The sequence below is a fragment of the Nannobrachium achirus genome, assembly GCF_963921795.1.
Source record: "Nannobrachium achirus genome assembly, chromosome: 8".
Classification (NCBI taxonomy): Eukaryota; Metazoa; Chordata; class Actinopteri; order Myctophiformes; family Myctophidae; genus Nannobrachium; species Nannobrachium achirus.
The window spans coordinates 11,403,566-11,417,761 of NC_137817.1; the positions used below are offsets into that span (position 1 = coordinate 11,403,566).

The following is a 14,196-nucleotide window of genomic DNA, read 5'->3' on the forward strand; positions in this document are numbered from 1 at the left end:
GTCCGACGAGGCTCAAACTCGACTACTACGCGTAGGGCTGGGATCCGGTTTCTGGCCAGGAATGTGTGGACGATGGACCACTGGACCTGGGTCCATTTGGAACCCCTTCACTTCAAGTAACCCAGAGGGTCCCTGACCCTGGACCCCACTACAATAATATGTAGTATAAGCACAACAGGGGTCTTCAACGTTTTTAGGCCAAGGACCCCTTAGTTGAGACTCGAGAGAGAGATGAAGCAGGGACCCCCACAACTTTCATGGATTCCAGTTTCATCGTTTGACAGCACAATCATCATTGTACTTTGGATTCATGTCAATTTGTGTTTTCAGATATTTAACCACTTGAACCGTCAAAATTAATAAACTTGACATTTCACTCTGTACTTAGTCTGCTCTTTTCCCCCTCTACACCAAACATTGTAGATCTGCTATTTTTAATTAATATAAAAAATCACACAAAGATTTGGAGGACCCCCTGTAGTAACTCTGAGGACGCCCTAGGGGTCCCGGACCCCCTGTTGAAGACCCTTGGGCTACAATACTATATATATGATTCAATCTTTGTTTATTTTATTTTACATTTTATGAAGGCCAAAATCATATAGATTTTTAAATATAACCCTAAAGGGATCATAAACTAGACAGACCTTCCATCACATGATTTGATCATGTATTCATAAACAATTATTCTACACAATGCAAAAATATAAAATTGCAAGTTTCTTGCAGGAGATTAACAAACACAACAACTAAAGCAGATTAGGACTGGGGGAATTCATTTGTTAGGACAGATCAAAAGAAACTAACTGAAGATATCTACTCTACACTCAGTGTTAACAGTAGTGCAGTGCTGTAGTAGTTCCCAGTCTCCTTTAAATTTAATTTATTGCCCGTTACAATCGAAGGAGACCTCGATATAAATCTGTATCAGTTCCCATCATGTATCACAAGTCCGACTGATATCTTTGAATTATGTTCAAATTATAAAAGATACAATTCATACTTATTCCTCAGGCAATCTCTGCTTGGCCTGCCCCCTGACAACATGGTCAATTATGGGACCACAGCAGATAGCTATCTACCATAGATAGGTAAAAAGATTTTATTCATTGTAAGTTCCAGGTTTAAATAAAGACCATTTAAACTAAAGGATGATATACTGAGCAGCTTATGACATACTATTTCCAAATAATTAGAGATGGACTTTCCAAAGGTTGGACCATCTCAAAAGGTTATGGGTAGTTATGCAATATTAATCCATTTAAGATTATGTTATACTCCATTTCCCTCAGTTTTGAATCAATGAATTCTAAAAACAATTCACCTCATGGACAATACAAAAAGTACGATAAGCATTAAAAAAAAAAGGCCATAGAGTGAACTAAGCTTCAAATCGTATTTATTTTTCTTACAACAAAAGAAACTCCTACTACATAGTATCATGGAGGTGCAGTACTGAAACTGTAGCAATAATAATAATAATAATAAAAAAAACACATTGAAGGGAAAAAATAAAATAAAAAAAGCTTCAAAATAAACACTTCTCATACAAAAGTTACAATAGCCATTTATCCATCCAAGCATAAAAACAGATCTCTGAAATATTCTATTTAACACTCCGAGCTTTTGTATGATTATAAGGTAAAAAGGACAACTGAATAATACAGACACACAGACGCCTTTATAAACCACACCTGGACATGTTGAATATGTTTTTCAAACGCTGGTCAGTATTGGATTAAAGTCTGTTTGGTGTGACGAAGAAAACAAGTTTACAGCTGGCAGGGTATGTACGACCGTTGCAGGCCAACGTCCTTCGCAGGTTGACATTTCTCGTGTTTTGGACATCAGTTTGCATCAGGTGGGTTTGGTGAAGTCGTGGTCTAAGTGTGGGGGGGGGCTCCTCTGCAGCCACAGAGCATGCTCAGTTCGCATGCTGCACAGTGGAGAAGCACAACTTCAGGGTGTAAGGGTACGGACCAGCTGTGAAGAAGAAGGGGGGAGGAGAGCATTAGAAACTTATATTGCAATAAGGCAGGGGTCTTCAACGTTTCAGGCCAAGGACCCCTTAGTTGAGGTGAAGCAGGGACCCCCATAATCTTTTCAAAGATTCCATCGTTTGACAGCAAAATCAGTGTATTTTGGATTCATGTCAATTTATTTTCAGATACTTAACCACTTGAACAGTCAATACTTGACCTTTCACTCTGTACTTAGTCTGCTCTTTCCCCCCTCTACAACAAAGCTCTTTGCCAAAATAGCCGATCTACAAGCTCACAACGCCTCGCAGCGCGTTGTAGATCTGCTATTTTTGGCTCAAGTTCTCAGAATATGGACGATAGGGTTCAAGTGGTTAATATAAAAAAGGAGAAAGAAGTGTCCATCACTCAAAGATTTGGAGGACCCACTGTTGGAACTCTGGGGAACCCCTGGGGACTTATATTGCAATAAGGAATTAGCCTGTAGCTATGCCCCTCCCAAGAGCAGTGCTGCTCACAGAAGCTTGCCTTGGCACGCTGCCAGTTATTCTAAACTAGCATTGGACAAAAGCTTTTTGGGAGGGGCATAGCTACAGGCTAATGGTCACCCTGGTTAAGAATTATTGCTAAACTGGAATACACATGAATGGCAAACCAAAGCTACAATACTCCAACAGCCAACCCCTCCCTGAGAATAAAGTTAAGTTCCACCCCAAAAAAACGTTGCAATGCTATAAATGCAAAATTCATTGCAGTGTACAAAACGTCAATGTTTGTATCTTAGCCACTCTAACCTTGGCATCCCTACGTTGTGCATGTCAGTTCAGGGCGAAACAAATCAAGCTTAACGGATTGCAACACATTGCAAGCTTGTAGAAATTTTTCGGGATAAATTAAATGTAGGAAAATGAGGCTATTGGTTATGGTGCATTTCCCCTTCAGGGTGATATACTTGTGTACATACTTGAGTTCTTCATCTGATAGTGGTTGATCAGGCCCAGTGCCTCCATGGCATCATTGATGGACTCCCACTCCAGCAGGCCCGATGCACTGCGCTCACTGGGGGCAGCGCCACCTGGAGGTCAAACAGCACAGTGAGTCACAGGGATTACAGACCACTCGTGTTCAAAATACTCTCATTTGCATTTTACAAGATGTTGCATAAAACGTAGGACCATCTGTAAAATGATGCTTACTCTTGCCTGTGAAAAGTTTGATGTTTACGGGAGCCTTGACACCAATTTCTTCACAAATCTGTAGAGAAGGCAATCAGTTAAATGACAGTAATAATAGTTAATTTCCACACCATTACGTAGAATTAAAATAAATGTAATTTAAGATTCATGTGAACTCGCACATCCAGGAGAATTCCAATGTAACGAAATGTGCGAATCTAAATGCCAATATGTAAGTTATGAGACATTTACGGTAATATTTCTCTTGATAAATAAGGGAGCCACTGGCCATTTAGAAACGGCATTAGATTCTTTTTTTAAATCTAAAGTAATAAACTGTTCAGCTCTGAATATTCCTCAATCTCATGGCAACGCATGCTTTTTAGATCTCTGCTCCCTTTCTTTCAGTCCCACTTACCCCCGAGAAGATTTCTGTCGAAGAGTCGGGCTGGGCGTTAAAGAAGTGCAGCACATTGCTCGGGTGCTGGATGCGGTTCTTGGCCGCTTGCTCTGGAGATGTGAACCGGTTGTTTCTGGAGCCATGGAAGTCCTTGAAGCTGCTGCTACCATCCTCCAGCTCGTAGCACTGTCCTGGCATGATGGCCTGCTGCTTGGACACACTGCAAGGAGGATCAGATTCACCGATTGACATTATAAGAGAGCGGCAGTCAAGGAAAACGGTTGAACAGATTCTAGAGTCTTGCCTTCTTTAGTGTGCATACATTTAAGTAACAAACATAGCCTCGAGCGGTATGAACATTCATGATTGGCACAAACTCTTCATTCATTTGGCAGAGACTGCCTGTCATTTGTCACAACCAGTAATTGTACATACCAGACATTGAGTTTCTGTCCAAAGAGGAAATTGTTGTTTAGGTGAGTGATTGCACGGTCTACAGCGTAGCAGTCGCCCATCTCCACCATGGCTGCTCCAGGTTTACTCTTCATAAACTTCACCTACACAGACAAACAATGCCCAACTTAACAGCCATATAATAACAGGTCACATGGGGCTCCCAGCTACCGGCAGCAAGTACTAGGCTGCAAGGCATGACTGTTGTGTAATCTGACTGATATGAATACAATAGGTGAGGTGATAAAATAAATCAATGGGCGAGACAAGAAATGAGCACACGTCAAGTGACTGCTGCACGCAAGTTGCCAATAAAATGTACACTATACTGGCAACAACAACCTCAAAAGGGGTTCCCAGGTTTAAAGGTATAGTTACATATAACTACTCTTTCAGTTACCCAAAAAAACACATTTCTCCAACATTGAGATTATAGAAATTACAAACGTCAATCAGTTTGTAGGACTGCAATGCCGGAATTTCGAACCCGGGTCTCCCGCACCGAAAGGGACATTAGAGCCAACCATCTTAAGCACTACATTACATGTGTGGTATGGGAATGTAATCCAGTCGGATTAGGGCTAGTTGTTACGACAATTCGTCACTTTACAATTGCACATGTGAAATTCATACTTTGCAATTACCCATCTTAGGTTACCTTCAGGCATGCATACCAGACTGCATTATCCATAAATAACAAATGGAACGTACCCGCTCCACATTGCCATAGAGACAGAAGATATTGAAGACGCGATCAGCATTCATCTTGACTGGGTCCAGGCCGTACACCATCACAACAGGAGAGTCTGCATGGGCACCATACTCTCCAGGAGGTGGGGGAGGAGGGCCGTAGCCTGGCCCGGCGCCATAGCTCCTCCCACCACCACCACGTCCTCCTCTCATTGGTGGGCCCATACGGCGGCCCTCATATGGAGGGGACCCGTAGCTCTCATCGTAACCACCATGGTAACCGCCAGCTGAGGAATTAACAAAGACAAACAGCATATTAGACGAGGAGAAGATCTAAAGTACTTATGACTGCATGAGGGGCAGACCGTTTCTAGCTGATGGGTTGAAAAAGGTACACTACAATTCTCAAAGCCTCAAACTCGATATCACCAAGAGGACAACATTCTGGCCATGTCTTTTCATTGCTCGGGAGGCAACTTACCATAAAAACAAGTTGTCCATTACATCTTCAAGAATGAGATACGACAGAAAAATATCTTTGCATTCTACAGTGAATTATACATTTCTAACTCTGCAAATATACAAAAGTATGCATAGACCCTTCTGGGTCAATGTCTACACTCCAGTTAAACACTGAGGAATTTACTCTGTAGGAAATGTGTGTGACTGTATCCTGGTCTTACCATACTCTGGGGGGTGATCTCCCAGCAGTGCAGGCTGCCTTGCTCGTTTGTTGGGATTGGCGTTTACATCTTCTAAAAGTGTGCAAAGGAAAAAGAGGGAACATTTAAGTGTCATATGAGAAGTAGCTACAGAAAACAGATTTTCTGTTGCTACAGACTGCTGAGGTGTAAGCATTTAGAATGGATGCATTGGGGTCTAGAAAGAGACAACAAATAATCATAGCAAAGACTGCACTACATGGTACATCAGTTACAGACTATGACGTTTAAAAACGTAATGATCTTGCCTTGAAATGGCAAAACAGTTTTGTTAAAGGGAGATGAAAGATAGTTGGGGAGAATGGCAGTATTGTACAAAAGGTATATTGCATAAGATGCCTAGAATTGGAGGGAATTAAACCGTAACACAATTACACACCTGCACCGTTTCCATTTCCCTCTGCTTCACCATCTGTACAGGTACAAAATAAATCAAACAAATCAAAACAGGCCAGGTTAATTCAATTGAAAAGAACAAAGTACATTGGTCCTTAATACCAACAATTCATTTTCACTACCACCTTCCTATATGTTCAAGACAATGAGGATGCCAATAAATACACAAAAACTATACTTGCATGGCAGTTAATGGGATATTACCAATAAGTCATGGGTAGAAGACCCAGCAAATTCCAATGCCACTTTAATTCCATGTTTTTTGTTCTACCAACCACTTTATTAGGCTCACCCCTTCCTCAAAATACAGAGCAATTGTGTGTCATTTATTTCTTTACACCATTGGCTGTTAACAGAGAGAACATAACATATGGCCCATGTTAGTCAAGTCTCGAAAGGAAAACCCCACAACCACCTCCCACCACAATCAGGAAAAAGAAAGAGTAAGCCTGTATGGGGAAGAAAAGGTTAGGTCAGTCTTGTATGGCCATGGTGGGTGCTGGGGGACTGGCGTAATCGTGTGGTGCTGTGCTCTGTGCAGTCGTGCTCCCTAGGTGAGGGAGGGCTTGATTTACTTACTGCTTGCTTACAAACAGTGGGAGAGGGGAAGACATTTGCTTCAGAAGTAGTTGGGCAGTAGTTCCATCAATGTCCACCAAATTCATTTCATCCCAAACTCTTATCCATTCCCTCGTGCGCTGAAAGAACCCGCCGGTTCTATCAAGATGTGGGCCATTGCTGGCAGGTCGGTTAATCGGTCCATGCTAACTTCACTGGTAGGCTGCCACAGAGCACAGTTCAGATGGGGGAGCTGGCTCCTCTTTAGGTGTAAATTGCCAAACCTGTATCACATGGAAGGTGTTAAAAATCTGCACTCAGAAAAAAAAATAGAGCTTAACAGGGATGCATGTAGCAAGAAAAGCACATGGGAGGGAAAGATGAGAAAGAGGAAAGGGGAGCTCAGTCTCCACATAAAGTGTTTGATAAGCCTGACTTGGGTGTTGTCAGCAATGTTCTGTCTTCATCAGTTGTTCACTCCAATGTGACTGGCTACAACTTGAGGTCAGTGGTGGTGGTGGTGTTAATCATCATGTGGATCAGTTCAGTTGGTGGTACAGCATCAGGAAGTATTGGAGGGAATGTGTTTCTTGGGTGTTTTGTTCTTGTGTCAACAAATCCAATGTGACTGGCTACAACTTGGGGATCAGTGGAGGTAGTGCAAGTCATCTATTGGATCAGTTGGTGGTACAGCATCAGAAGTGGAGGTAATGTGTTGCTTGAGTGTTTTGTTCTTTAGCAACTGAAGAGGAAAAACGAAACACACAGCCCTTCCCGCAAACAGTAAACTGGTAGAGCAAGAAATTGTGTCAGCATGATCGCATTCTCAATTGACTTGTTGCAAGATTTGTCACTAGCTGTGTCTTTACGTGGATGGATGTTATCTTTGTGGTGTCCCCTCCTTCTTTGGATGTATCAGTCTGTAATTTCTCCAGGTGCTGTTTATAGGTGGCAAAAGCTGTGGTCTGTTGTCAGTGTGTCAGGCACATGTGCCACAACATGGGTGTGAAGGAACAGTGGAGGAAGAAGAGGGTGGGAGAAAGGTGAAGGACTCAAGCATAGCTTGGTGTCCCACAGTACCAACAACCAAACTCCTCACCCTCTCCGATTGAGGTGTGTGGTACCATAAAAAAGGTAACATTGGTGTCTTCGTGGCTTTTGTTGTTGCGATGCAGAGATGAGGTGTTGAAGGTGGATGAAGAGTCATCAGTCCTACAACATGTTGCATGAGTGGAGACTATGTCCTCTCCCTGTGTCTGAAGGGACTGTGGGACTTCTGTACAAGGGTGGATGTGTCCTCACGTTAAACGTAGATACTTGAGGTGGTGGCGGGTGTTGTCAGTGCAAATGTGTCTGGCTCTCCCTCGAGACAAAGTTCAGTACATTTTTACAGTTTACAGTGATTCTGACATTTTGGAAGACATGGAGACTGGCATTGCTTCTGTTGCAGGTACCCCATACTGATCACGGTCTCCTTCACTATTCACTAATTTGGCAAAGAAGCAGTGCACTAGACCGACAAAAGAATAGTGGAAGAGACCAGTATCTGTCTGTGCGGTCAGTACATTCGTTTTATAATTTTGGGCATGAGAATAACAGTTTCATAAGCACCAGACGGAACCTGTATAGATACCACTGTAGTAATATACATGGAGCCGTAGTAATATATGTGGAACCATCTCCATGTTCAAAGACTGATGGATTTTCCATTCAGTGACTGAAATAAATGTATTGCATTTCAAGCAAAACAAAATATGTCAAGTGATAAACAAAAGCCTAAAATGGAATATGAATCACTCAGGTGTGCGTGATGGACTTGTGAACGTACGTCAACCTGACCGCGAAGTAACCAGACCACATATCTGTCATATCTTACGGTAAGTCTCCCAAAACTGTTACTATAATTGGCGGTATGGAACAGTGATCATAAAATTGTTTCCTCCTTTGTCTACCGCTCCAGGGCTTAAAAGGATGGAAAAATCTAAACATGGACACACTGCAGAGCTTCCAACTCACACCCGCCCCAGAAAGAAATTGTCTGCACTAGTAGATCTGCTTTTTCCGGCAAAGAGATTTGGGCAGAGGGAAAAGGCCTAGTAGTCCCCTGGGGGATTACGGTACAGGGCGTTTGTTCCACAAGCAAACAATATAATTTTATATCCTGATTGCCCGGTACCAGACAATGAGCTTTGCATCACTCGTTCAAGTCTTGCATTGGATGTTGCCATATGACTCGTTGTGCCACCATGTAGTGCGGCTAACAGAGCCGATCTATCTACAAGCTCACAACAAACGAGTATGCATATCTTCTGCACCATCTCTGGTGAGACAGAAGTTGCAGGACTTTTTAGAATGTGACCAGAAATAACCTTTCAGTCTCACCCCCCAAAAAAGGTCTCATTACAAACAATAGTGACATGTTGGCAGCCGGGCATAGTCATGTCAAAACTAAAGGGGCTTAGGTAAAGGCAAGTATTGTCGTCATGTCAAATGACTGACATTGCTTACTGCCAAGAAGCATGACAGACAGTCATGCTTTACATAACTCTTGTTTGACAGAGGGAGTCTAATGGAAGAATAGTATCATTTGTGTTTTGGACGGATATGCATGGTGTAAATTCAAATGTCCCACTACACACTTTATTTTTTAAATTAGGGACAAATCATGCATTCTTGCACCTTTGACTGCAGGCTGATACTGACCCAATAGTTTTGTAAAGAAAAGACGATTTACAATCACCAGTACTTATAAGATTGTTAACCTCAATGTCCATAATTTCCCAAGCTTGTTACCCAACATACTGAACATAGTAATTCAGAAGAGGGGCCCCACAGCCACACTTCATTCTTAATGCCACGATAGTTCCTCTAGGAGGTTGTCCCCTATTCAATAGCTCCGAATTATATTACAATTGGGAACCAAATTAAGCACAATGCTACATTTTGATGCATTCAATATGTTGTGGCATTGTGAAGGAAGAGTCTCCCAGCCTCCATGGTTCCAGAAAAGCCTACTTAATGAAAGACCCTCTCCCATTCCACACACAGTGGCAGTAAAAGGGCTGAAAAGTATCTTTTTACCAAGAAAACACAGGCAACTTGGTGCTTATGAATGCAACTATGAATGCTTGCTTGTGTCTTGAGGATTTACCTGGACCCCCCAAGTTAGGGTTGGTGTAGTCCCAAGTGTCCTGGTCATTCTTGAAGACATTCAGACGAGTAGGCTGTGGGAATACAAAATGTATTACAGAAACTTGTTCCCATACACACCATCAACATTTACATGACTGGCACATTAATTAGTTAAATGTAGCATGTTTGTGAAAAAGGAAGGGAAAAACATTTTGTAGCACGTACCTTGGCATACTCAATCTTGAGTGTGCAGCAGCCGGAATAGATGTCGGCTCCATTGAGTGAAGCTTTAGCCCGTTGTGCACTCTGCACCGAGTCAAATGTAATAGCGGAGTTAAGGAAGTAGAGACACAGGTATGCGAAGAATGATCAGTCAATAGCTTAAAATTGTGACAAATTGATAGGAACTACTTTTACATATTTTTGTCTCCAACAGTGTCTCACTGCCAATATGCTGTGTGAGCCATACATGTTGTGATAAAAAAAATGTAAAGATAATTTTAAAAAATGATATTTGTGCAGGTGATGTGTGCACAGACAATACATCACTTTCGCTTTCTGTAGCTTCTAAGTTGATACATGCAGACAAGAATATGACAGTTGTCAAGGAGTGGTTTAGCGTGGATGAACAAAAGGATTCCCCCAAGGTGTCTGCACTCTGCACAACAACAAAAACTACCTTGCGGTTATTAACAGATATGACAAATGCACAGAAAGTTATCATCAAGGATAAAGGTATCAACAAAAGCATGCTACCACGCAGTGACAAGGTGATGTATGATTCCACTAAATGACATGCCAAGTGGCAGTACCTGCGATTGCCTATGACAAACCATAGTTTTGCACATTCTTACATCTGCTTCTGGCAAGCTACTCCCCCGCAGTTTTGCTACTACATACATCAGTCGCAAATCAAGACAGATTTCTTTGAACCAAACACACTGATTGTAAAAGGATATTCAACCATGGCTTGGACACCATTCTTCCTGAAGATGACAATTCTCTGGACTGGCCCGCAGTTGTTGCAGATAGTATAGAGGACATCCTGTGTGTAAAAACAAACAAACAATGTCATCAGCGGTAGAATGGAAATCAACAGCAAAATATACTGTCAATGCTAATGTATTCATAAACATTCTTTTGGCCTAGGTGACAGGGCAATACAATCGACCATCAACAATAGTAGGCATACATCTCCGCGGGAACACTACAGCTCATAACAGAAATTAATTATGAAAATGCATCGAAATAAATGATCTCCTTTTTTGTATCACAAGAGTAATCATTTACCGAGGTGATTGGATAGATGGGATTCATAATGGTGAGCAGCAGAACATTGTTGACACTCCTGGAGTCATCAGAGTCCCCTGGTCTGGAGATCTTCTGGCTGGTAGAGTAGTTGATGAAGGCCGGGTGGCCAGCGATGTACACCTGGTTGTCTGCCGCGTAGGTCACAGCCGTGGAGGCACCGTTCATGTCCTCATACTCAACTAGTGCCTGGCGTTTCTTCGGCATCACCACCACATAACTAGGTACATCAGAGAGGACATTCATAATACATAAATTATACACCAGGTAGTGTTAGATGATACATAATGGCCCTTCTGGTGTGTGGAAACAAATTGTAAAAAGACTCAAATGATTAGCTAGCTAAGACATTTCCTAGTTACCGCCTGAAAAGGCTGCCACTGCTTATGAATAATAATTGTTTTTCCTCAAGTAAGTTTTTTTAACTCCTGAATCGTTTACATTTTAAGGTTACTGCTCATGCCCTTATGCAGTGGGACTTTATTATGTGTAATCAAATTAGGGCCTGGCTCCCACACACAAGACAAAAGGTCAGTGTTTACTCAGAAAACACTGACCTTCAGAAAATACTCGTGGACAACGATATATATGTTACAGTCAGTTTGGGTAACTCAGCCAGATCGTGGCTGTTTTGTTGTTCACCACACACCAATCACCACCAGATGGCGACAACAGCCATTCACTAGTGTAGGCGCTGACGTCACTCGTTTGCGACTCTTTCTTTATTTACTAGCCTAGCTTGGCGTTTAGCCAAGCTTGGTGTTTAGCCATTAGCTTACTATGCCTTACTCTAACCCTAACCTTAGTAAAACCATGCCTAACCCTAACCCTAACCACCGTGGGGTGAGGCACTATCATTCCTGCCGACGCTACGTTGTTGTGGCTCAAAGCGACCGCTTGTTCCGCCCCGCGCCGCACGACGAGTGCTCCGTTTCTCGATCTGCCTGTTTCTCTATCTAACCGTGACATATATATATAATTCAGCAGTCAGTGGCCAGGAAAATACAAGAGGAACAAAACGTTACCTGATGGCTCCGAACTCCTGCAAGGCTTCTACCAGGTCCGCTTCGGTGACGCCATCCACCAATCCCCGGATGTGCACCACCACGGACGGGAGGGTCTTGTGGGGGTCCTCATATCCCTTCAAAAGAAATTGTATCAGAACTCAATATTCATCAACCTAATGAATATTTAAATATGCGCAACATTCGCCAAGCTACCATAGAGTAGTAAACATTGGCACAGGGGGGGAGAATATTTTAATTTAAACATGTTTAACTCTGTCACTTACATGTGCAAATGGGAGTCTTTATACCAGTGGTGTAAAGTAACTAAGTACATTTACTCAAGTACTGTATTTAAAGGACGACTTCACCACTTTTCAAACCATCTTCATATAATAGGTCCTCACTAACCCAAGTAAATTTTGAATTCAGGACTTTTAATTGTAACAATATTTCTACATTGCAGTATTGATACTTTTACTTAATTAAAAAAAAAGATATGAGTACTTTTTCCACCACTGTTCAGAGTATGAGAGTCATTACACGAAACCGGTACGATGTGAAGTCCATTTCACCTTTTTAAGTGTATTATCTATTTGGCCTCCAAAATGTTAAGCTTTTTATCATCAATCGAAATGTTCCCTTTAATATTGTGAAAAACCTATACATTTAATATTCATGCCAGAATTTATCTTTTTTTTGGTAGACACTAACCTATTTTGTCATGTCTCGGATGACCGCTAAGGAAAGTGGACTTGAGATATGACTACTAAAAATGCAAAATAATCCATAAATTATGCTATTCACATAAAACCATTGCTGGTCATGCATTACACAAGTCATTCTCTCTGTAAAAAGTATGAACTACCCCTTTAGTGACATCAACAACATGTAATGCATTCTACAAGTCTTCTGAGCAAGATGCTGCAGAAAGAAAACATTTTCCACCCATTTAGTCATGTATACTCTCATAGTGTGGCTGTGAAGCTTAACTACTCAACATGAAATAAAGATAGAAAACAATCATTTGTGAAAACTAGTTATTTCAACAATGTATCTGATTTCCTATTAAATGTCATGCATGCCATGCCCATGTGGTCTCTTCTTAATCACCACGGGTAGAGTAATGGCCATCTTGAGTAAAACATCACAACCCCGTTATCAATTTCAAACCTGTTAAATGGATCATTCCCTGAGATGGGAAAATATTTTTTCTGCATGTTAAATGTCCTTAATGTAGTGGGCTATTCAGAAAATAAATGTATTTCGATCAAATTTTCCCGAAGGAAAAGTCCAAACTCCAAATCGTACCGGTTCCGTGGATTGACTCAAGAGTAGGCCCATCTCTGTAGCCTGCTACCCAACATCCAAACAAACGTAGTGAGAATTGAGAAACGCCTCAGGTCATAACGTTACTGCGGGGGAAGGGTGCTTTTGCTGCCGCTTTAGCTTCAATCACTACACACAACTAAAATGTGAACTAGATTTGCTGTTATCGTGTCCTCAAATAATAACACATAAAACCACGAGCGGTTTAAAATGAAATGCAAACCACTGCCATTAAAACGCTCGAGAACGAACGACCCCCGTTCACAAGCGCCCGTGTTAGCATGTATGCTAACGGAACAAAGCGCTGCTGCTACGTTGTAAGATGTAAGTGCACACATTATGGCGTGGCCCGGCGGCGAGTCATTTCATTCAATTCAAACATGGGAGTAATATCGGCAACTGTGTCTGTTTGCATTAAAAAAAAAAACTATAAGTAACTATTGATATAAGTGCGTATGCATATGAAACATTTAAATGGGGGGAAAAAACTAAAGGGAATGAATTAGCAGCGGGGGGAGGGGGTTCAGTAGCCGTAGCAGACTAGCAGTGTACTGAGAATGAAATGAGTATTGCTCCAAAACAAGCATTTACGTATATGTTTTAACAGTTTCTCAAATTCAACTTACCGTGGACATTCCGTCAGTTTTCTGTCTTTTGGTCGCCCGCCCCTCCTCACTGTAATAACGGCTCGTTGCAGTAGCCATGTTGTCCCGGTTTAAAAAGGATGGTTGTTAAATGTAGACTAGTAGTGACGAGATGAAATGGCCGGAAAACTACCTAGACGAAAAACCAGGCTCCTCCGGCCACGCCCTCCACGGCCCGCCCCGGGCGCTGATAGGCCGACAACACACATCAGTCGGCACGTGACGTTTAGTCTTGACCAATGGGGGGAGGGGAGGGATGGGGACTCGAGATCATAGCTTGAGATGCAATTTATGTGTTTTATACTTCATATTATAACTCTATGGTTTTATATCTATGGTTATCAAACTCTTTCATGTCAAGGAGCCCCAAATAATAATAATAATACCTGACATTTATGTAGCACTT

The 14,196-nt window shown here is 41.9% G+C and overlaps 1 protein-coding gene across 2 annotated transcripts; it reads right to left on the reverse strand.

Moving 5' to 3' along the window:
- Positions 1–1,382: 1,382 nt before the first annotated feature.
- On the reverse strand, positions 1,383–13,895 carry LOC308289850 (heterogeneous nuclear ribonucleoprotein L-like). Of its 2 annotated transcripts, none has more exons than XM_080731619.1 (14): positions 13,773–13,895; positions 11,839–11,954; positions 10,796–11,033; positions 10,463–10,550; positions 9,731–9,825; positions 9,525–9,597; positions 5,799–5,831; positions 5,381–5,452; positions 4,719–4,984; positions 3,990–4,111; positions 3,573–3,774; positions 3,182–3,233; positions 2,944–3,054; positions 1,383–1,983 (listed from the first exon to the last, which is right to left on the reverse strand). In XM_080731619.1, exons 1-14 carry the CDS (start codon positions 13,848–13,850, stop codon positions 1,925–1,927), a joined length of 1,605 nt encoding a protein of 534 aa, XP_080587745.1. In that variant the 5' UTR covers positions 13,851–13,895; the 3' UTR covers positions 1,383–1,924. The 2 variants fall into 2 exon arrangements, with proteins under 2 accessions (XP_080587745.1, XP_080587744.1); XM_080731618.1 differs by having other exon boundaries at positions 3,176–3,233.
- Between the last annotated feature and the right edge of the window lie 301 nt (positions 13,896–14,196).

Excerpts from the sequence above, each read along its gene's own strand:
- LOC308289850 (XM_080731618.1), bottom strand. The coding sequence starts at position 13,850 with ATGGCTACTGCAACGAGCCGTTATTACAGTGAGGAGGGGCGGGCGACC. Across the intron at positions 11,034-11,838 it reads CAGGAGTTCGGAGCCATCAG|TTATGTGGTGGTGATGCCGA; the intron begins GTAACGTTTTGT and ends TGATGTACCTAG. Across the intron at positions 3,055-3,175 it reads CAAACTTTTCACAGGCAAGA|GTGGCGCTGCCCCCAGTGAG; the intron begins GTAAGCATCATT and ends TTTGACCTCCAG.